We start from the raw sequence: 24633 nt of genomic DNA on the forward strand, positions 1-24633 counted from the left end.
AAGCCACTAGAGAAATCCTCAGACTGAAAGAGAGCGAGTTCCTGTTTTATTCTGCCTTATGTTCTCTAGAGCTGGGATTAAATACATGCGACTCCCCAGTACTGGGATTGAAGGTGTGAGACACCACTGCCGGCCCTTTAGTGGCTTAGTTTTCCCTTCTGGCCTCCAGGCAAGCTTTATTTATTAAAATACAAATGAAATATCACTACAGCATGGTAGCACCCATCTTTAGTCCCAGCATTTAGGAGGGAGAGACAAGCACATCTTTATGAGTTTGAAGCCAGCCAGGTCACATCCAAAAACCAGGGCAATTTAAGAAGACCCTGTCTCAAAAAATTAAAAGAAGAGAAATAAAAAAAGAAAAGCAAAAAAGAAAATCTTTTAAAATCACATCCTGTGACTTGAAGAATGACAAACACTTGAAGCCATTTTTAATTTTCATTATATTTTATTTCATGTCTGTGGGTGTTTTGTGCACATGCGTGCCTGTGCTCCACATGTCTGGTGTATGAGGAAAAGGGGCGTTGGATCTCCTGGAACCAGAGTTACAGATGGTTGTGAGCTGCCATGTGGATGCTGGGAATGGAACCCAGGTCCTCCGGAAGGGCAGCCAGTGCTCTTAACCACTGAGCCATCTCTCCAGCTCCGAGCCATTTGTTTTTGCTAACACATTCTAACAACCCAGAAAGTCTCAACTGCATTATTTGATATAGTCGCTGTTTTGAGGATTAGATAATGTAGTATTTTCTACTTGGATATCAACTCTCAAAACACCAACCTTGAGTTAGTCATAAGGCTTCAAATCCCAAATCTCTGACTTGTTTCCATCGGCTATTTCCTTGTGGGATGGCAGAATTTATAGATGGACGAAAAATAAGTACAGAGCAATACAAACCCAACAGTGCAGTTATACCTATCCAACATGCATTATGGTGACTCAGGGAATATTGAGGCGTGTGTCTCTTGGTGGGCCTATGGCTTTATGAGGTGAGAGCAGGGGAATGGGAACATGGGAGATGATGGTTCACTGGGTCCAGGGAGGCAAGGACAGCAAAGGTGGGAACCTCTCATTAGATCCTAAAAAGCTAAAAATTTTGAAAACATACTCAAACACACATACACACATGAATGCATGCATGGACAGACAGACAGACAGACAGACAGACAGACACAGAGAAAGACAGAGCAAGAGAGACAGAGACAGAAAGACTATATTTATCTTCCATTGTTCTGGTTAAAAGTGGGCAAGCAGCTAATAAAGTTTGCTGATCAGTAGCTCAACTTCTAACAAATGATGCTACCAGAATAGGAACATTCCCATTTCTTAGGAGTATCCCAGTCCCCAAAGAAGGTATACATAGGAACAGGGGTGGAGAAACTGAGGGGGTAGCTGAGGGTAGAGAAACTGAGGGGGTAGCTGAGGGTAGAGAAACTGAGGGGGTAGCTGAGGGTAGAGAAACTGAGGGGGTAGCTGAGGGTAGAGAAACTGAGGGGGTAGCTGTGGGCCAGAGTAAACAGTTCTTTAAGTTGCTTCTGTCAGGCATTTGGTCACAACCACCATCATCAAGCCAACTAATACAGACGGCAGCAGAGCCTGGTTGTGCTGGCACGCATGAGAAAGCTTGTTGAAAGAGATTCACAATCTAATTTGCAAAATATAGACACAATTTAAATGTTTGTGAACTTGGACAAAAATATAGTCATTTATTAGATAGACTACTATGGAGTCTATAAAAAGGGCAGTTCCTTGAACATGGAGTACTGATATTCCCCCCCTCTGGTGTGTCTGTGTGTGTCTATGTGTGTTTGTGTGTGTGTGCATATGCATGTGTGCATGTGTATGTGTGTGCTTGTGCTGTTGCCAGGAGTAATGCCATCAGGAAACATACATCCCTGGGCTACTTCCAGGAAGCTTTATCCATTTTCCCTAAACTTGAGGCTTACACATGCACCCAAGGGTTAAAATGTGGCTCAGTTAGTGGAGCATGCAAGAAGCCCTGGGTTTGATCCCCACCACCAAACGTGGGGTGTGGTAGCACACCCTTGTAAGCCATCATTTGAGAGGTAGAGGGCCAGAAGTCTGGGCTCATCTTTAGCTGCATATTGAATTCAAGGTGAGCATGTGCATACCGGCTACATGAGAACCCATCTTAAAACCCAACCCAAACAAACCTCAAAACCAGAACCAAAAACCAACCAACTCCATAAACAACAATAACAAACTGCAGCAAGATAGACACACATAAAAGAGACAGATTCAGAACAGTGTGGTGCCGTTTCTGTTTAAAAATTTAAAATAGCTATTTTATGTATATTCTTGTTGGTTAAATAACTTCTTTGGAAAAAAAGACAATGAAATGACAACTTAGTTACCTTTGGGGAAGGCAGCTGGGTGAAATACAGATGAAATTTTATTGCACAATTTGTTTGTTTATTTATTCATTTATTTGCTTGTTTCGGGAAAGGGTATCACAAGGTGGCCCTGACTGGCTGGAGCCCTCAATGATCCTCCTTCCTTAGCATCCCCTCCTCCAGTCCTGGGATTTCCAGCCAGAACACTGGGCAGTTAAACAGATTTTGTGCTATTCAATCTTTAACACTTTGAGTTTTACTTATTTTGAAAATGTTTATTAAAAAGAAAACCTACCAGTGCCTTTACTATGTGTGGCCTTCCAGGAAACTTTTCAATTTGAGAAGCAGTGAAACAGGTACGTGAAGTAACAACAGCTAACGCTCTAATCTGATATGTAGTTTCTAATTCGCGTTTTCAATAACAGAATTCTTTATTATTTCTGAATGCAAGGAAAAATGAATGCAAATTATTCTTTAGTGAGCAAAGCCAAGAAGCGTCGGTGAAACGAGAAATGAGGGCCCTGAAGTTAGCTAACAGGAAATTCAAAACGCATCGCATCCCTGGAGGGCCACTGCTGTCGGTGTTTGCAGTGACTTTCTTGACACCACAGGCAGTTCCTGGACGCCAAGGGATTAGCTGAGCGCTGACGCCAGTAGAGCAGATAGTTTGTCAGATTTTTATCTTTTCAAGAAAACCTGACGTGCTGTTGGACATGGAGTTTCCAAACCTATCCAAAGGAAAGCTGTGGCCACCAGGCATCTCGGAGAGGCTGTCCAGCACGAATCAAGGGAGCGGGCAATGCGGGACTTTTAAAGGACCGCGCAGTACAGTTTTCCGCGCTTGCGGAAGAAACACAACCAGTCATTCCGACCCCTAACGGTGCGGTGCGTGCTGTGGCCCTCATAGCTAGACCTGTTTTGTGAATGGGTTATTTTAGATCCTGAGCTCCCATCCGCCACCCCTAGGGCATCAGAGAGCAAACCCGACCAGGGAAGGAACTGGAGCGGCGGGACCAGCGTGCACCGGCCTGGGTGCTGCCATGGTGTTGCCATGTAAAGTGTCTCTTACACCATTTACTTACTTATTTACTTATTTATTTATTTTTTGGGGGGGAATTTCCTAGAGTTTCAGTCAACCGGGTCCAATCTGAGATGCAGGTTCCCGCCCGGGGTCGGGCGTGGCTGCTGGCTGCCCTGCAGGCTCCGCCTCCGGTTCGGGCGAGCCCTTTAAAAGCCGGGCGGGCGGGTTCTCTCTCACTTAGCGCTACTTGGGCTGAGGGTGCGATTCCAGTCACCTCAGCTCTGCCAGCATCGCAGGTACCATGGCGCAGGAGCTGCAGCACCCCGAGTTTGCGCGAGCGGGCCAGCAGGCGGGGCTGCAGGTGTGGAGGGTCGAGAAGCTGGAACTGGTGCCGGTGCCGCAGGGTGCCCATGGTGACTTCTACGTCGGAGACGCCTACCTGGTGCTGCACACGGCCAAGGCGAGCAGGGGCTTCTCCTACCGCCTGCACTTCTGGCTGGGTAAGCGGTGAGGGGCACAGGGCTGCCCAGGGTCCCATCACCTGGGTGAGATGGGTGACACTCAGCTAGCACTCTCTCCTAGCCCCAGGTCAGCTCCTGGTCGGCTGTAAATGGGATGAGGTGAGTCACCCAGGAGGCGAACCCATGTCGGCCTTGACCAAACCTCTTTTTGTAGTTCATGCTCATTCCTCCGGCTTTTCCCTTTAACCCAAACCCCATTCTATTCCTGGGCGGCTGCCTGAGAAAAACCCGGGTGCTGGCCAAGGACTGAGAGCCCTCGGGCAAGTTCAGCCCTGGTTTCTCAGGCAGGGCGGAGATGAAGTCTAACTTGTTTGTGGACAACTGTGCAGCTGGAGAGAAAACGCCACGCCCAGTTCCAAACTTTTATTTATTTTTATTTGCTGCCTTGGGGCACCAGCTTAGGCTTCTTCGCTAATTGAGACTAGTAGCTTGTGCCACTCCAGACCAAGAGTCTCCGTGTGCAACAGCGCTTGCGTGTTTGGGGGAATGAATACAACCATCATCCATGTTTAAAAATTGCTCTGTATGGCTGGTATATTTCTTTGGATAGGCTGTTTCGTTTACAATTTTTCATTTATTATTCATTGGTGTTAACAAGGACACAGTGTGGACCAGAACAGCTCCCTTCAGCGGTCGTAATTATTTGGAGCTGCTTTGGCGCCAGGCTTTCAGGACACTGGCCCTGTGTTCCACCGTCTCCACCTTCTGCTTTTACCCGTAAACATCCTGAATGTTCAACCTCTCCCGGTGAGGTCCTGTGCCAGTAGGCACACCCCGCCTGACAACGTGCAGAAAATCTGAGCCTTCTTTTCAAACTCGCTTGCCTCCTGATACAAGTGTGTCTTTCGGTATATTTATTCTTGAGCCCAGGGGGGGAAGCACACAAAACCACACACTTTGAAAGCCACCGTTCAACTTTAGTTTCTAACATCTGAAAATTTTTAAGGAACAAGTGAAAACATTTAGAAGTGATTCTCTAAGCATTAGCAGACGCCAGGAGCGGGCATCTGAGACAGGAAACACAGAGAGGAAGGGGGTGTCTTTTACAGTCCTGGCTGCTTGCTTATGGTGGCTGAGCTCCCTGCTGTTTGTTTCCTTGGGCAATGCCTCTCCAGTCACACTACACTGCAATCTGTGTTCTATTCATGAAACAGTGACCCCAGGTAGAACAACCTTCACACTGTGCATTTGGGTCTGGAGTGGATGTGGGTCTCAAGTGTCATCAGGGTGAGTTTAAATGGGAGAAAATGCGCTTGCTGTTCCCAAGTTGCGTTTGGCTTCATCCACAGAGTGCACACCGAAGGCTCTGAGTCTAAGTCTTTAATTCAGTGCACTTTTCTTAGCCAAGCAGGCACCTTAAGTATTGTGCTCCGCCAGATTCATAGATTCACTTAAGCTGTTTCTATGCGTTTGTTTGAAGCAGGGCCTTACAACTAGGCTGGCCCAGAACTCTCTGGAACTTAAATATAGCCCAGATTGGCCTCTCATGCTCTATCCTCCTGCCTCCATATCCTAAGTGGCTCACTTATACTTCCAATTATCCATTTAGTGCCAACCAGTTTCACAATTATAATAGGACATAGTCTATTTGGGCAGAAACAGCTTACGATCTTAAAAGCCTTCAAAAACTAAAGCGAATAGTATATTAATGACAATCTAATTCATCTATAAATTCAGGCTGCCCAGGAGCTTGCAAGTCACTTGAGATAGTTTAAGAAACTTTCCAGAGAATTTAGAACCCCAAAGGATTTGTAAGGAAAAAAAAAAAAAAGATAAAACATTGGTAGAACGTGATTCGTGACCAGAGAGGTTTCCAGGCTCTGTGTGACAGGGACAAGAGCTGTGACAGACACAGGGAAAGTAAGGCAGGTGGGGAGATTCTATCAAAGGAAGAAGAGCCAGGACACCTTCAGTGTTCGCCAGGAGCCTTTCCCATTTCCGGTCTCCAGGCAGTCCCATCTGACAGTTTATTCTGATATCGGAATAGGGAAGAGTTCACAAGATTAGTTAGAGGTGGAAGAATGCTTGACTTCCTGAAGGAAATGAGGAAGTCAGCCAGAAGAAGTTAAGTTAAAGAGAGGCTGCCTGGGAGAAATGCCCAGGGTACAAAGGAAAGGATAGACCCGGCAGGAGGAAGCAAGCAAGGTGGGAGGGAGGCAGGCGGGACTATGGAGCAAAAAATGCTGACAGCCTTCCTTCTGGTCTGCCCATGCTGTTTCCACACACATTACACAGTGTGGTAATGCTGTCTGTCTAGAAGCAGTGAAAGAAAAAAGCTGTTGCCTGCAGCTCAAAATGTTTTATACTACTCCTCGGAAAACATTTCGGCTTTGTGTCGAGCAGTTGAGCTGCACCCAGCTTTTGTTTCTGGTTTCTCACAGCATTCAGTCTGTAGTTAGGGGTGAGTTTAAAGATGCTACGGTGCCGTCAACCTTATTACAAACACCTTCCCTCACCCCTTCTCCTTGCCAGCTCCAGATGTTAATGTTTAAAAACAGCATTCAATGATGTCATGCTGTGTGTGCGTGCCTTTGTGTGTGTGTGTGTGTGTGTGTGTGTGTGTGTGGTGTGTGGCCTTACCCAGGGCACTGGGACACAAAAGGACTAGATTATGATATATAACATAAAATATACAATACAAGGATCTCATAACATACAAGGGGCTAGTGACAATGCCAAGGAACTGATTGGTGGGCCAACAAGATGGCTCAGTGAGTGAAGGAGCTTGCTGCTTAGACCAAGCCTGACTACCTCGGTTCCATCCCTGGAACTTACGTGGTGGAAGAAGAGAAGCAACTCCTGACAGTCGCTCTCTGATGCCCACACACGTGCTGTTACCACGTGTAGAAAAAAATGAAAAGAAAGTGGCTTGAGGGTCTTCTTGGCGATGGAGCTCTTTAATATCTGGACTCTGAAGGCAGACGTGGGGATTAGCACACGTGGTAAGACTACACAGCTCTAACCACATAAACCCATCCGTGGGAACACGTAACACTGGGGAAGTACAAGTAAGGCTGACTGCATCCCTGTGGGTGTCGGAGTTGTGATCCCCGGTGCAAGTCTGTGCTCCCTACCTTCAGTCCTACTCTGTGCTGTGCCACACGTGTTTTACAGAACGGCCAGTAGCTCCATACGTTTTCAGCAGACGCCACTCATCGTGTTGAGTAGTATCCCGTCTGGTCCCAATGTGGCGATATCTTTAAAATTGGGAATGAGAACTAGGTAGGTCTAGCTGTGAGACCTCTTTAAATCTGTGTTTTGTTTATAAATTCGTCCCATTTCCCAGTTTTAGAAGTTTCCTGCCACACAGACGAGTGTGTGGATATACATACACACATAAAATATAAAGCAACAAAGACAGGGTGACATGGCAGACATCGGTAGACGGGCTTAGGAAAACAAGGGATGAGGTCACAAACAGAATTCACGTGGGACATCAAATGAAGTCATAATAAGCAGGATTCAGACACAAACGTTTCTAGTACCTGCTAGAGTTGCATCATAGCTCAATAGACTTTGACTCGGTTCCACACCTGGAAAAGGTTGATACTGGCTTCTTTAAGACTTTTCAAGCTTTGCAGGCCAGGACTTTGGTTTATGCGTTCTGTTATTCCCTGGCCCAGTACAGTGCACAACATCAGCAGACAAGAGCATGGTCTAATTAACTTATTTCCATTTCATTCGTTAACTTCATGCCCACCGTTCATACCTAACTCAAAAGAGCCATGTTTCAACTCGTCAGATCAGAATGGATCTGTCCTTACATCTTCCTTGATAACTTTGATCTCAACCTTGGCTTAAGCGTCTCTCTTAAATTGTCTCTGTGTGAAATTTACACCAAGATCTACTGTTATGAGAGCTGGAAAAATGGGCCAAGAACAAAAGCAGCATCTTTTCGGATTGCAGAACTGCATGAGGATTTTTAAGGTGCATGTTAGAACACATTGGGCCACAGAACGTTTACAAAGCTGTTGCCATATAAGTACTGTTCTGGCTGCTGAGATTTTGTCCGAGAAGATCTTTGCTATGTAGGTCACCTCTGAACAAGGAAGGGGAACTGTGAAGGAGCTTAAGAACTTGCAATTCCCTAGTCCAGCTAACTGGCTTCTTCTCCTCAATTTTGGTGAACTTCTGTAGGCAGGGACTGCTTGTTCATTCCCGGCCACCCAGACCTGAATAATCACACAGAAACTATATTAAGTACAACAGTGTTTGTCCTATTAGCTCAGGCTTCTTATTAACTAACTCTTGCATCTTAAATTAACCCATTTCTATTAGTCTGTGTATCGGCACAAGGCTATGGCTTACTGGTAAGGATCCAGCTTCTGTCTCCTTCGGCAGCTACATGGCATCTCTCTGACTCTGCTTACTCTCTCTATATCTCTGTTTTGATTTCCCACCTGGCTTTACTCTGCTAAGCCACTGACCAGAACAACTTTATTCATTAACCAATAAAAGCAACAAAGAAGGAAACCCCACACCAAATTTCACTTGGCATTATTCTGGGAAATACGGTCACTGCTTCTAAACTTGTGGCTCATTGGGGAAAGATATATACTGTGGTTACCAAAGAATTTACTGTTAATAGGAACTGTAATAAATGAATTTATGTGGGGCTGAGGGATAGCTCAGTGGTTGGGAGTGCTTCCTGCTCGTGCAGAGGACCTGAGTTATGTTCTCAGCACCCACACTGAGTGGCTTAAACTGCCTGTAATGTCAATTTTAGAGGGTCCAATGCCTTTTTCTGGAGTACCTGTGCTCCCGTGCACATATCACACACAAACAAACATGCAAATCATTTCTAAAAATCTTTAAAACACATGTATTGTCCTTCTTAAGTGCTTGCTGTTTAGAGTTCTGTGAACCTGTTAGGAAAGTCTTTTATAACCTCAAGAACTACTCAGCCTTTCCCAGTGCCCATGACCTCCACAGTATCATGATATAACTAGGTTCATTTCATGGGGCTACTTGAATGCCATTCATATAAAACGCTAGTACTGTGTGGCCCATGGTAAGAGTGCTATAAATGTGTTGGTATTTGAATTATTACTCATAATTTTCATTCAGCTCAGATGTAGTAAGGTTTATGAAGGTTTAGGGTTGTGGGATTTTTTTAAAATGAACTGTGAGTCTTCCTCAAGTTATCTTGGTTCTGAACATCTCATACTGCATAGACACTGGCGCAGAGAAGCCTGGGTAGATTCTATTTCATAATTGTAAAAGCTAATTGTATACTGTCTTAAATTCTATCAGATGCGTAGCATTTGAGAGACATCAAGACATTAGTTCCTTCCGTCAGTGACTATTTCATAGAACAAAGTGAAGAGATAGCAAAGGGTCGGGAATAGGATCCAAACCAGGGGACGGGTGAAGCTTTATTCATTTTCCTATCTTAAAAACCATGGCGTTATCTCCTTATGGCCCACAAGTACTTCTCACCGGCACCCTGTGAGCCTGACTGAGTGATGATGAAGGAGCCCAAGGTGTTTCCTGGCAGAATCTAACTTCCGTATGAAGTGAATGCTTTCCTGAGTCCCGCTAGCGTGGATTGATTTTTCCCCAAGCAGATCTACGTCATAGTGCTTCTTTACATTTTTTTTTTAAAGAAACTGGAAAAGTCAGGAATATGAAAAAACTTCTGGGTATGAGCCACATAGCATCACATGTTGCTCCTGATAAGGGGTCTTTCGGCAGCAGATTGCTGTCCAGAAACATCACCGAAACGAAAGCTTCTCCATGTTTACCTGTCCATTGATGTTGCCATTGTTCTGTTGGGAGAGGTAGCTTTAGCCTAATTGATTACCCAATACAAACTGGGTCAGCCCTCAAACTGCATACGCAGGCAACAAAGATGGGCTCAGAAGGTTGGGTTAGTCTAGTTGTGTGTGCCTGTATCTGTCTATATCTACAGTCAAAGTACAAGAGGATATCAATTTGAAAAGAAAGGAATGGGAGGGGGTGGAAAGAGGAAATGAAAAGGGGGAAGCAGTATGATTATATTTAAATTAAAATATATAAATAAATACGTACGTACGTACATACATACATACATGAGAGCGTCTGGTGTCCTTCGCATCCCCTCTCTGCCTCCATGCTCTTCCTCCAGTAACTGAGGTCTGTCTTGTCTCAGGAAAGGAATGCTCCCAGGATGAAAGCACGGCAGCGGCCATCTTCACGGTCCAGATGGACGACTATCTGGGGGGCAAGCCCGTGCAGAGCAGAGAACTTCAAGGCTATGAGTCTACTGACTTCGTGGGCTACTTCAAAGGGGGTCTGAAGTACAAGGTAAGTGCTTCTGTGGGACGCGGTTCATTGTGGCCTTTTCAAAGGGGTTCTCTTCCTGGTTGTTCACACTGCGTGTCTTCAGGGATCACAACTTTTTGGAGGGCACGGATTTGCTTTTTGTTTGGTCTTAGGCTCTGGGTGAATGTACGAGCATGTGTGTGCATGTATGATTTATCTTCATATTTGTCAGTAGGTACACAGGAAAGGAAAACCAGCTTCAGAAAGTCCAAGACACTCTCTCTTGTAGTCTTAGGCTAATCTCAAACACTGTGTGGTCAGAGATGACCTTGAGTTCCTGATCCTTCTGCCTCTAGCTCACAAGTGCTAGGCTGATGTGTGTGCTGCCATACCTGGTCTATGCTGTGTTTGAGATGAAGAGCCCAGAGATTTCCAAATGCTGAGAAAGCATTCTTCCAGTTGAGACTCGTTCTCAGCTCCTTGGTAACAAAAAAACCCCAACTGTGTAAGTATTAATAAATAGGTCTACCTCCTAAGGCAATGCAAAGGCTAGACCCCTTCTGCCTCACCCTAATTCGCCCAGTAAGCTTTGCAGTTGGACCATCCTTCCCTAGTCCTTCCCACCCTGTCTGCGAACTCAGCTAAAACACAAGGAACACCTTCCCCAAACAGATACCCCAGAAGCAAAACCTCTCTAAGGAAAACAAGGGCCATCAGGTGATCCCCTGTTGCCTCGCTCCTGTGGACTACCTAAGACCTTAGAGCTAAACAGGACTTCTGAATATGTGTTTAAATGGTGGATTTAAGTCAGACCTGGGAGTGTATACCCATGTTATCATGTTTGGTAGGTCGAGGCAGCAGGATCATGAGTTCAAGGCCAGCTTGAGCTACATAGTCACACTTACATCAAAGTTGAGAACGAAACAACAACTAACCAAACAGACCCCCAAACAACGATGAAAAGATGTCAGGTTTATGTCTTTCTTTATCTGATTATGTCCTTGGTTGGCTGTCTCCAATACCACGAGACAAGACAGAACAGCCACAGATTTCTTCTGTCTCTTGATCTCCTTATTTCACACTCGGCTGCAAACCACTTCAAACATGAGATTGCTGCCTCTTGCTTTGTTGAATTCCCATCAGCTCCTCTAGTTTGTGTCAAAAGATCCTGAGGTTTCGTTCATTTCTTTGAACCCAACAGTTCAAGACCTGAGAGTTTCCGCTTGTTCAAAGCAGGTCCGATGGAGTCACCTTGCTGGAAAACATTCCATCCAGACAACTAGCTTGCTGCAGGGGAGTGCAGAAGCTTTTCAAACCCTTAGTTTTCTGAGACATACGATGTATTTCATACTAGTTCCCCAAACAGACACGATATGGGGATTAAGGATTACGGTAAACAAGAAGATTCTAATATACCACATACTCAGGATGAACTTGGCTAGTAACAGGATCTTGAAAATCAAATTCTAGAATACATATGCAAAAGGAAAGATAATAAAAAAGTAACTTTGTAGTATTTGAGTAATTATCTTCTATCAACTTCAAAGTTGCCACAGATCAGCATTTTTCAGAAAGGGGATGTTTCTAAGTGCAGGCCATATAGACCATCGGGGTCGGCTGATTTCTCTGATCAGCCACACGATGCTAATGTGGGTGGCTGCAGGAAGGACAGCACGCTAGGATATATGGCTAACATCAGAGATAGCCAGCCACTCAGAACGGAAGAGGTGACCACATGGCACTGCTTCTCCCCGTTTTTACTTTCAAGTTTATAGATTATACCATTCACGACATGCAAAAACAATATTGAATATACCCCCGTTGGTGCACTTACCATTGGCTCTGTCCTGTCAGGTAAATGAAGCAAGGCTCAGAGAGTCTATGCGACTTATGACGGTTTTCACTAGTCAGTGACCATGTGACTGTCTGACCCTGACTGTCTGACCTCGACGCCTAAGCTGGTAATCACCATTCTCTGCTTCTCTCAACATAAATAAATGACTCAGACATCAGGACGGAGAAAGAGTGGAAGAGTACCCGGGAAGCAGTTTAGTGTTTATTTTGAGTGGGCAAACTTGAGAGAGCCTGCCATTAACAAGTCTCTCAAAATCATGCCAAGTTGCCGTTCACCATGTTCATCTGGGAGCTGCCAGGATCATCTTCCTGTCTCAGGGTTTTTTACATCATTTTTCTTTAGGGAATTTTCAAGGCCAGCAAAGTGGCTACCAAAGTCCATTACCAGTGCTCCCTGGCATTGAATTTCTGGCTCAGATTCTTTTCTCAAGTCGTGATTGTAGACAGCGACCAGCAGACGCGTTTCGCTCACAAACCCGTGCTTCTGGTCCCACTGGCTAGAAGGGTCATCTGCTTAGCTGTGACCCTTCCTAGTGGGAGCAGAAAAGGTCTGTAAGTGTCTAGTGCTAACCCAGACAGTGTTCAGAAAAGAGCTACCTACTTGTCAGTGCAGACGTATTATGGTGCCTTGTTTTGCTCTATTTACTTCTATTATTAGTATTATTGATCTGTATGATGTGTTGGGGGCAGGCTCGCATGTGCCAGTGCACGTGTGTGGAGGCCAGGAGGTCTCTTGATGGAGTCAGTTCTCCCCTCTACCTTTCTGTAGGTTCCTGGGATTCAACTTAGGTCAGCAGGCTTGCCAGGAATGATTTACCCGCTGAGCCACCTTGCCAGCCTGACAACAGACAGCTTCTTTTGGGTAAATGGGGGACAGAACTTGTGGCATCGGATATTAGAAGCAGTATTATTTTTAATTTTAAGAATTATATTTATTTATATATTTATATATGAGTGTGTGCATGTGTTTTGTGTGCATGTGTGTGTGTGTGTGTGTGTGTGTGTGTTGTGTGTGTGGTGTATGTGTGCTGTGGCCCCTTTGTGGAGGTGAGAGGAAACTTGCAGCAGCCAGGTCTCTCCTTCCACTGTGTGGGTCCTGGGGATCAAGCTCAGGTTATCAGGATTGGCACCCAGCATCTTTACCTACTCGGTCATCTCACGGGCCAGAGAGCGGATTATGTTTTTTTTTAAAAGAATGTTAAATTTTCAAGGTATAAATTGCTCTGAGGGTTCACTCTATGGGATTAGTCTGAATGTTTTATATGTGAAAAGGAGGCCAGAGGTCACAATCTAGATTTGCTTCTACATTATAACTTCTTCTTTTCACATACTATCCTTTACTATTTTTAATAAAACAGATCACACTGTATTTCTACTTATTTTTAAAACATGGCATGTTCTCGGAAAGCTGAAGCAGGATGGTTGTAAATTTGAGGCCATCCTGGGCAACTTAATAATGCTGTTTAAAAAATGTGTGTCTATGTATGTATGTGTGTATGTATATATGTATAGATATGTGCATGTAGATATACAAACATAATAGAGTATATAGATATATAAATTTATAATACAGCCTCATAATTATGTATGTCATCTTTTTGCTGATTATGAAAGTAAAGAAACAGTTCCTAACATCTAATTAGGAAAAGAGAAGAATGTGAGAGGCGACGGCAGTACTCACAAAGCTGAAGTGAACAACAAACAGTCTTTCTCTTCAGAACTGCTCTTTCAGTGCCCTTCGTTTTGCTCTGTTTGGGGCTGTAGAATCAGGATCTGTATCTCCCTTAATTTAAGACAAAAATGCTCAGTCCTGGGTTTTTTGTTTGTTTTTGTCTCCCTCCTAGGAACAGCCCCCTCTTAGCCACATCTCTTTCCTTCTCTGCTCTGCGACAGGGGGATGGTTGGGACCCTCCTTTCTGTGAGTGACAATGGAAGGCTGGGTACCTGTTCTGAGCTACTGTACTTTAGGTGCCTCATCTCCAAGTTTTCCAGCCTCCTGCTGCTTTCTTGCTATAGTCTGTCTGGGAAACATGAGGGCAATCAACGTTGACTTTTCTTTTTATGCAACAGGTCCTCAGTGAATATTTTTAATTTTATATTAGATTTTTATGATGGAGGAGAGCAAAGTAACCGATTGGCCTGTTGATTTTACCAATAATTCTCTTTCCCCATTTCACGGTCCACCTGGCCTGCCGTTGTGTTTTCGTCCTGGCCCAGCCTGTGCATTCTTGCCTTGCCCCTGTTGTGTCTGGGTAGCAGTCTCACTTCTCTGTTTTGTGCTGTGTTTTCCTCCCCTTGACCAGGCTGGAGGCGTGGCTTCAGGATTAAACCACGTTCTCACCAACGACCTGACAGCGGAGAGACTCCTGCATGTGAAGGGCCGGAGAGTGGTCAGGGCCACGGAGGTTCCTCTCAGCTGGGACAGCTTCAATAAGGGTGACTGCTTCATCATTGACCTTGGCACCGTAAGTTTCATGGGCACACACCTTCAAAGATAACCACGTCCACATACTTGGCAGCGGTGCAAATGACACACAATTTGAGACTTCAAGGTTTTTTGTTCTCTGACTGGTTTAGAATAGAGGAGTGATTTGGTTCTTCCTACCATAGAACAGAAACTGAACAATATTCAACATATTTCCCCATCACTCTGGACAGATTTCCACTTGTTATTTTTGTCTTTGATTGTGTGTGATAAAATATGGCTTGAGGTGGAGGAAATGATTCTCTAAGCAACCAAAGGTTCCAGAATCTAAGCTGGCCATATAACGATTCTAAACATATGGAAGAACTAAGAAGAAAATATTTTAAAATATGAACATATATGAGTACGTATGCATGCCATAATGCTTCATATTTTTTCAATGATCTTAAGGTTATTAGATGAAAAACCAGAGGTACAAATATTCTCATCATCTTAATAGCACGGGCAGTGGTATTTTGTATCAAACTTACTTTTTCTCCCAGGAATTAGGCTCCTTTAATGTCAGGCACATTTCTTAATCATTTTTGTTATAACAAAGAAGAATTTAAGGCCTTATGTTAGAACTGGTTTATATGGTGTCTTTTAGACTTTCAAAGTCATAGTAAAAGGCATTCCCTGCTCCTGAAGAACCACGTGCCACGGCATAAAAAGACATGGAAGATGGATCCTCCCTCTTCTGATGTAATTCACAGCCATGTTCTGAGAGTCATTTCCTACACTACAACAAGCCGTACACAGAGTCCATGGCTTCAATTAGTACTTGGTTTGAATTGCCAAGACCCCATTTAAGGTTGCATAGCCTTTAAATGGTGAAGCCAGAGCTGGAGTTCAGGTTTATCTGATTCTCCTCTAAGCACTGTTTTACTGTAGCTAGCTGGCTGTATTTGTGATAAAGCAGTAGACAGACGCCAAAGGTTTATTCTGCAGAAAAGGGAGCAGTAAGGACTCTAAAAGTAGAGCTATATGGTTAGTTTCATGTGAATAGAATTAATTTGTCAACAACAAAGGAATGAAGTGTGTTAAGGTTATAGTTTGGAGATAGCCCCAAAGCACAAGCTTCACCCACTCCTCTAAGTTAGGGTGTGTCTATAGTTTCAATACTGTTAGCCTATAATTTGATTGTTTTGGTTCATAGCATCTGTGTGTTCTACTGAGATTCCACTAATGCCAATACTCAAAATACAGTTTCCACTCCTGCACTGGGTGTCTGGACAGGCGAATGGCTGCTTCCTTATTCTGAGTTGAGTCAATTTCATGAGGAATTCCTTCCAACTTTAAAACCCAATCCATTCCACTAGTCATATTTGAGACCTGGATTTTATGTCTGGGCACAAACCAGCTACTGGGCTACTCTCTCATTACCCTACACCAGAAACAAAGAAATACTTATTGGAAGTAAAAGACTGTTTCTAGGGGTTGCAGCTTGGTTATCATATACTTAATGGCTAATATCCACATATAATGAATACATACCACGTTTATCTTTCTAGGTCTGGGTCACCTCACTCAGGATGATTTTTTTTTTCTAGTTCCAGTTATTTGCCTGCAAATTTCATGATGTCATTTTTTTAAACAGTGGAGTGATACTCCATGCACCACATTTTCTTTACCCATTCTTCTGTTGAGGGGCATCTAAGATGTTTCCAATTTCTTGCTATTATGAATAAAGCAGTAGTGGACATGGTTCAGCAAGTATTCTTGTGGTAAAATGAAACCTTCTTGGGATATATGCCCCAAAATGGTAGAGTTGCATCTTGAGGTAGATTGACTCTCATCTTTCCGAGGAATCGCCACACTGATTTCCATAGTGACTGTACAAATTTGCACTCCCACCGGCAATAGATAAGTATTCCCCTTATTCCACATTCTTGCCAGCGTGAGCTGTCACTTGTGTTTTTGATCTTGTCAATTCTGACAGGCATAGATGGCAACTTAAAGCTGTTTTGATTCATTTCCCTGATTGCTAAAGATGTTGAACCTTTCTTTACGTGTTTCTCACTCATTTAAGTTTCTTCCATGGAGAATTCTTTGTTTAGAACTTATCTCATTTCTTCTTATTTAGTTTTTTTGTTAATTTTTAAAGTAATTTATTTATTTTTATTTTATGTACATTGGCATTGTATCTGTATGTTTGTCTGTGTGAGGGTGTCAAATCTTTTTTCCTTTTATTTATTTATTTATTAAAGATTTCTGTCTCTTCCCCGCCACCGCCTCCCATTTCCCTCCCCCTCCCCCAAACAAGCCCCCCTCCCTCCTCAGCCCAAAGAGCAATCAGGGTTCCCTGACCTGTGGGAAGTCCAAGGAACACCCACCTCCATCCAGGTCTAGTAAGGTGAGCATCCAAACTGCCTAGGCTCCCACAAAGCCAGTACGTGCAGTAGGATCAGAAACCCATTGCCATTGTTCTTGAGATCTCAGTAATCCTCATTGTCCGCTATGTTCAGCGAGTCTGGTTTTATCCCAGGCTTTTTCAGACCCAGGCCAGCTGGCCTTGGTGAGTTCCCGATAGAACATCCCCATTGTCTCAGTGTGTGGGTGCACCCCTCGCGGTCCTGAGTTCCTTGCTCGTGTTCTCTCTCCTTCTGCTCCTGATTTGGACCTTGAGATTTCAGTCTGGTGCTCCAATGTGGGTCTCTGTCTCTGTCTCCTTTCATTGCCTGATGAAGGTTAATATTCAGGAGGATGCCTATATGTTTTTCTTTGGGTTCACCTTCTTATTTAGCTTCTCTAGGATCACTAATTATAGGCTCAATGTCCCTTATTTATGGCTAGAAACCAAATATGAGTGAGTACATCCCATGTTCCTCTTTTTGGGTCTGGCTTACCTCACTCAGGATAGTGTTTTCTATTTCCATCCATTTGTACGCAAACTTCAAGAAGCCCTTGTTTTTTACTGCTGAGTATATAGTTGGGATATTAATCCTCTATTCAATGTGGAGTTTGCTAATATCTTTTCCCATTCTTTGGACTGCCACTTTGTCTCAATCCTTTGTTTTATATTTGCTTTTGTGTTTAATGTATCCCATTTATTAATTGCTGATCTTAATGCTTATGCTAATGGTGTTCTGTTTAGAGAATTTCCAATACTAATGCGTTCAAAGCCATTCCCCACTTTCTTGTTTATTAGCTTTAGTGTATCTGATTTTATGTTGATGTCTGTGACCACTTAGACTTGAGTTTTGTGCAGGGTGATAAGCATAGATCTATTTGAATTCTCTACATATCCACACCCAGTTAGATCAGCACCATTTGTTGAAGAGGCTGTATTTTTTTCAGCACGTATTTCTGGCTACTTTATTTAAACAAATCAGGTGTCCATAGGTGTGTAGGTTTATGTCAGGATCTTTAATTCAATTCCACCAATCAACATTTATGATTTTGTGCCAATACCATGCTGTTTTTATTAATATAGCTTGTACTACAATTTTAAATTAGAGAAGGTGATACCCCCAACAGTTCTTTCATTGGTTATCTTGTGTGTGTGTGTGTGTGTGTGTGTGTGTGAGTGTGTGTATGTGTTTCCACATGAAGCTGTCCTTTCAAGATCTTTGAAGAATTGTGTTGGAATTTTGATGGGGCATTGCATTGAATCTGTAGAGTGCTTTGGGTAGAATGGCTACTCCTTCATTACCACCAAAAATAAAGAAATACTTATTGGGAGTAAAAACCCAAAGGTATCATTAAGCTACACAGTTCTAAAAATCACCTGCAATTGTCCCTTAAACCTGTGCACTTTTAAGTGTTTGTTTTAGCTTTTAATACATATTTTAAAGCCTTTTACAAGTGGGTGGTTTGCATATTAAATAATAACGTTTTCAAAGACAAAGAAGAAAGACCTCAGTTCTAGTTCATTACAGTGGTCTCAGGTTCTCATCTGTGAAGGTAATTTGATTAGGGGATCTCTGGAGACCTTAAACAAGAAGCCCTTTCCGGTGCCCTGATTCATCGCATTCGCAAGATTTTACATTCTGAAGGGGATGCATTACCCCATTGTTGTCCAAATGTCATAATCCATTTAGTTATCACGAATGACTTCCAAGTCAGCTTTCTAACTATCTACTCTTTGACCTTGGGCAAATGATTAACCTCTGGAACTTTGGTTTCCTCTTAGTCTCACATCCTGGCCTGGCTTCTGATGCTCTCTCTAGCCTCAGCTGACTGGGATTCACCCAGCATGCTCACGCCTGAGAGACAGAAGTCATCACTTCAGTTCTCTGAAGGAACAAAGTCCTCAAAGGTGTGTGTGGGTGATTCCTGTTGAGTGGTGACCCCAGAGGGGCCTGAGGCTTCCAACTCTATGTCACACACTCTTGTCACCGCGCAGAGTATGTGCTGTGCTGTGCTGTGTGAGATGGCGTGGGGCTGAACGTCTTGAAATTATTTCAGAATCTGCTGAATTCAGAACTGACAATGCAAGTCTCTCTGTCTAGGGTTCTACTGAGAGTCATTTTTTGTGAAATTATTACTCTGTGAAACGAATGATGAGTTTCACAAAGGGGCAAGGTAGTTAGATGGGGTAGGCAGGTTAAGGTTCCAATGATATGTGCTTCTTCTCATAGGCAATGCCAGCCTATGGGTCTATGCCCATAAAACCTCAAGGGTTTAGGGTATGCATAACTCAAAAACATCTTTTTGTTTAACAATAAATAATCTTTATTGTAGAGATTTATTTTTGTTTTCAATTGTGTGTTTGCTTGTGTGTCTGTGTGTGAGTATGTGCGTGTGTGCTGACAGGGTCCAAAGAAGGCACCGAAGCCCCTAGAGCTGGAATTGCTGATGATTGTGGGCCACCCAGTCCTGGTGTTGGTAACTAGCTGGGGTGCTCTTCAAGAGAAGTATACACTGTTAACTGCTGAGCCATTTCTCCAGCTCCCGAATTATAGAGTTATCTTCAGCAAAACTCAAGTTTTCCCTGCTTTTAGGCTTCATAGATGAGATGAAGAGGCAGTGTGTTCAGCTACTTCTCAGGGCACGGAAATTTTGTGCACCCTGAAGGGTACCCAGGCAGGATCCTCTTGACTCTGCAGTAAGTGACCAGGAGACCTGTGTCTGAGTCACTAACCTTTAACCCGTTGACTTGTTGCTCAAGGTTTTGAATGGTGGTGATAAGATCTTTGTGATTATCTTGATAACTTTATTTTGGGGTGTGGCACAGTGAACAAAGAGGGACCTTGAACAAGATTATTCTGAACCCTAATATTTCAAGGGTAGCTCTAAGCTAATCATTCAAAGACCACTAGCTGCTTTAGAGGGCACGGACTTGAAGCCTGTGCAGTTTGCTTTAGCACGCAAGAATGACAGATGCAAGTTAGTTCAATGCCCAAAGCTGTTGCTGAAGCAAAGCCAGCTGGACAACACTTAGGTTATATTTGTAACCTAAACCCTGTTTTTAATAATGTTTGAGAAATGTCGCTTTTGTGATAAACAGTATTACTAACGTGATTCTGTACGCCTTCGAAACGCTCTCTCCTGGGATCTTAGGTTTGGGGACATTCTCTCCGCTTAAGGTGTGAATTGCTGAGCATGAGACATGAGATTGTAATGTAACAAGTTTGATCAGTCAGTATAAAAGTAGAGAAAATAGTGGCTATTTTAGGGAGTGGTTTTTATATTTGTCATTAGAAAATAACACGGGATGTGGCTAGATCTTTGCCAGAGCCACCATTTGAGAAGTAGAGGAGAGAGGGTCAGGAGTTCAGGTTCATCCTTGGTTACTGAGTAGGTTCAAGGTCAGTCTGAGCTAAATGAGACCCTGCCTCAAAACCAACAAAACAACAATCCAGCAATGCACCGGTAACTCTCCAGGCCCGGGACGTGTGGCTGGCTTTCACAAATGCGTGTGAGTCAGCCACAAGTGGAGAAGGAGGCCAGGAGGCCTCCCGCGGAGTGGAAATTCCTGTGGCCAGTTTCTGGCCGTGGCCTTCTGCTTGCTATGTTTCCCTGTTAACTCACTGGATGAGTGATGAGGCTTGACCCTGCTCTGGTGCCTGGAACCTGGCACCCTCCCCCAACGTCCAACCACTTCGCTTTGAAAAAGCAGTCTCTACTTCCTTATTCACTAGGCACCAGTCCACAGTGTCTGGCTTATTTTTGGAGACCATTTCTGTGATATCATGGATGCTATACCCTCATACAGTCACTCTCACCCTTGTCCGTCCGTGCGTCTGTCCATACTCCCCCCTCCCCCCCCAGGCTGTCATGGGCACTGTGTGTTACCGCTTCTTACCTTCATCTTCACTCCTTCGCTGGCTGGCTCACCTTCCTTTCTCATCTGCCTGATCTGTGTGCCCACCTGCCACCAAGCAGTGTTTTCTAGGTGGCACTATTTTTAATTATTTTCTTGTTATCACATTCTTTTTTGGGATTGTACTCATTCTCATGGTAATTTAAATGTTATGCCTTGGCAATTCTCCATTTCATAGTCTGTCCCTGAGCTCAGCGTATGTTTGATTTGCCCAGATATTTTAACTTCTATGTATCATGAGACCCTTAAACTGAACAAGTCCAAAAACATCAAAATAAATAAATAGATAAATGAAAAGACGGTCAGGTTCACTCTCATTTCAAACCATTTCTCTTGCTCTCCTATCTTGTAACAGAACCACTGCTCACTGGGGCTGTGGAACTCCAAAGCCAGGAGTGATATTGAAAACTTCTCCCAGGGTGCCTCTTACAGGTAATCACTTTCCACGTCTACTCTAGACCCGCCCATTCTTTCATCACCATTGCTACTCAAGACACCGTGGACGTGTTCTCTCCAGAGGCCACGCCTTTGCTTCTTCAGGTAGCTTCCTTTGCCTGGGATAGTTTCCACTTCTGCAACACCTTCTTCCTGCAGACACCCAACAGCGTCTCGTGCTCAGACACACGTCACGGGAGTTGCCTTCTTTGCAGGATGCCCCCTGACCTCCTTTTCCGGCCTCGACCAGCCTGTGGCAGAAGGTCTCTGCTTATCTGTCTTTCTGTCGGCAGGGAGGATGTCCCACCTCTCGAGGCATTTGCCGCGTTTTCCCTCCAGTCACTCAGCAGCTCCCCTCGCAGGACTTGTTCCTCGCACGAAGCCTGGAACTTACAGGAACTGTTGAGCAGATATGGATACAAACGTGCATCTATGCAGCAGAAAGCACGTGGGCTCACGGGAGCTCGTGATGAGAGATATGGTTTTCGTTGCCATTGACAACTCAGTCTTACTCTATCCTCAGAGGCCTCTTTCCATGGGCGGGTCTAAAATGTAAACTATACACACACTCACACACACACACACACACACACACACACACACACACACACACAATGTTGTGCCTAGGAATAGGGTGAGGTTGGGTATGAGTTGATTAACCTTAACTCACTTAGAAACGTCACTGTAGCAATGTGGTTCTATTTATTGTTTTGATTTCTTATTTCTCCATCTTTGTCCTCTCCTCCTGTGTGCGTGTGTGTGTGTGTGTGTCTGTCTGTCTGTCTGTCTGCCTTCTTCTTTTTCAGTCATGTGCTCCTTCATAGCTTAGGTTGACTGGAATTCATTTGTCTAGCCCAGGTTCACCTCAAATTCAAGACACCCCTCCTGCTTCTGCCTCCCACGTGCTAGGGAAAGCCGTGTGGTTTCCTAGTGTTTTGGAACAAACAATTATTTTGAGACAGGGTCTTATTGTATCCCACACTGGACTCAAAACTACAGTATAGCCAAGGTTGAGCTTCTGGTCCTCTTCCTTCCACCTTGTGAGGACTGTGATTGTAGGTGGACGCCATTGCACCCAGCTGTGTTCATTCCTGAGTTTTGGGCTTTGGCCTCTGTTCTTTGGCCTTTCGCTATGAACTTGGTCTTCTGACATCATGTTCTCCTATCAGCTGCTGTTTAACTCCTCACAGGATCACTGCTTAGTTCTTCCCAAGCCACAACAGAGGGTTGGGCCACTTTGTCCACGTCCACCAGTGGCCTGACTGTCTGGACCATGCCCACCAGTGGCCTGACTGTCTGGACCACGCCCACCAGTGGCCTGACTGTCTGGATCATGCCCCACAGTCATTTCTGCTCTAATTCTCATGCTCAAGGATGACGATATGAGTGATGAATTTGGTCATCTTTGTGTGCCGTTAACAAAAGTGCCACAGATTGAGAAGAGTGAAGGCTTAGTTTGGCTTGTGGTTTCAGTTCATGGTCGCTTGATCCCATTGCTTTGGGGTCTATCTGAGAGCATATCATGGTGGAAATGTCTTGTCTAGGAAATAACTTACTCATGGCATCTGAGCATCTGAGCATCTGAGTAAGCAGAATGGAGGAAGAAGAGGGGCTGGGATCTCAGTATCTCCTTTAAGGTCATGCCACTCTCTCACCACTCGACTAGACAGGCCCATCTCTTAAAGGCCCTGCTTCTTCCCAATAGCATCCCGGGCTGTGATGTCTATCCAAACTATGCTGAAGACAAATCCACTGAGGGCAAGCATACCAGGATGACTGCTTCCAGTCCACTTTCCTTCATCTCTTTCTTTCCTTACATCGTATTATAGTCTCGTCTAAGAAATAGGAACTGTGATCTGGGCGGTGGTGGTGCACGCCTTTAATCCCAGCATTTGGGAGACAGAGGCAGGTGGATCTCTATGAGTTTGAGGCCAACCTGGTCTACAGAGCAAGTCCCAAGATGGCGCAGGCTACACAGAGAAACTCTGTCCTGAAAAACCAACAGACCAACCAAACCAACAAGTGGAGTGTGTGTTAGGAACCATGGTTCCAGTATTTCCTAGCTCCTAAGGACACGACCGTGCTTCTTGGTTCACAAACCATCCTTCCAGGCATCATTCTCTCATTCTCTTCTCAGAATAAAAGTCTTTCTGTTGAGGCGGTGGCTCTGCTAGGCGGTAGAGTGCTTGCCTTTTATACATGGTGCCCTAGGTTCAACCCTTCTGCCGACAAAAGAGAGTCTTTTTCTGTCACAATCCCAAATTCATACAGGCTTTTATTTTTTCTTTGCTTTAGATGAAAAAAAAGTTAGTTTAAAAATAAAAAAACAAGATGGGCTAAACAATTGTTCTTTGTTCTGAATAAATTAGCCCTTACTCCAAAGTAGTGCGTAATAGCTGTTTCCTAAGAGGAGAGCCTGTGGTGAAAGGCAAAGATAAGAAGACTGATAAACTCAACCTGAGATCCTTACACTCTGCCCTGCAGTACAAGCCAGGGCCCATGGCATTGCCTCTCTGCTCGCGAGCGGTGGGTAAGGGTGAAAAGAGCTGGCTTTTGACCTCGAGGTGTGAGGCACAGAGCGTGGCAGGGTAGAAGGTGAGCATGCTGAAGGCACAGCCTCCCTGGAGTCGATGCACGACAATGGCGGAGACGTTAGGATTTCTACTTCAGTTCTCATTTGTGCCTCCATATTTGGATATTTTAGAAAAAATATTTAGATGTTGAACTTGTCATTTAATCCCAAAGGATTCTGAATTTATAGGTCTGGGTGACTCTTGGGCGATCTTGAAGCTCCTTCTGCCTGGGTTGCCTATTCCGGGGTAGTGTGGATGCTGAGAACCACTTCCGGGTGGGAGCTCTCTGCTGGTGCCGGGCGGTTCAGGGCTGCGGGCACGAAGGCTGTGTGAGTCATCTGAGTAGCTGAGTCGCCGATGGACACGGCTACTGGAAACGGCTTTTGATAAGTGGCTGGAAGGTCCCTTTGACTTGCCAAACACTTTCCTCGTCCAGAGAACGGCCTGCTCTCTCTGGTGCTGGTGTGGCAAGAAACGCAAAGCAGGAAACCTGGTGTCAGTGGGTGGCATTGGCATCAGCAGACAAGAACTGTTCGAGCTACTTCCCCTTTCTCTGTCCCTCTAGTGCAGCAGTTCTCAACCTTCCTAATGCTGCAGCCCTTTAATACAGTTCCTCATGTTGTGGGGACCCTAACCAAAAAATTATTTTATTGCTACTTCATAACTGTAATTATGCTACTGTTATGAATCGTAATGCAAACATCTGTGTTTTCTGAGGGTCTTAGGGGACCCCTGTGAAAGGGTCCTCTGATCCCACCCCCAAATAGGTCACGACCCACAGGTTGAGAACCAGTGCTCTAGGGCACTACGTAGAATTACAGAGTCTGTCAGTCCTGCAGGTTTTGTCCTTTTTGTTTTTTTGTTTTTGTTTTTGTTTTTGTTTTTCGAGACAGGTTTTCTCTGTG

General features: G+C 44.4%; 1 protein-coding gene across 1 annotated transcript in view; it reads left to right on the forward strand.

The window, feature by feature from the left end:
* The first annotated feature begins 3640 nt into the window (after positions 1–3640).
* Positions 3641–24633, forward strand: part of Scin (scinderin) — a 65504-nt gene continuing 44511 nt past the window's right edge. The window contains exons 1-3 of the mRNA XM_005343832.2: positions 3641–3873; positions 10025–10179; positions 14295–14456. Coding sequence (XP_005343889.1) covers positions 3675–3873; positions 10025–10179; positions 14295–14456 — 516 coding nt within the window. The 5' untranslated portion in view covers positions 3641–3674. The remainder of the gene's footprint in view (positions 3874–10024; positions 10180–14294; positions 14457–24633) is intronic.

Source organism: Microtus ochrogaster, chromosome 1 (genome assembly GCF_000317375.1).
Source record: "Microtus ochrogaster isolate Prairie Vole_2 chromosome 1, MicOch1.0, whole genome shotgun sequence".
NCBI lineage: Eukaryota > Metazoa > Chordata > Mammalia > Rodentia > Cricetidae > Microtus > Microtus ochrogaster.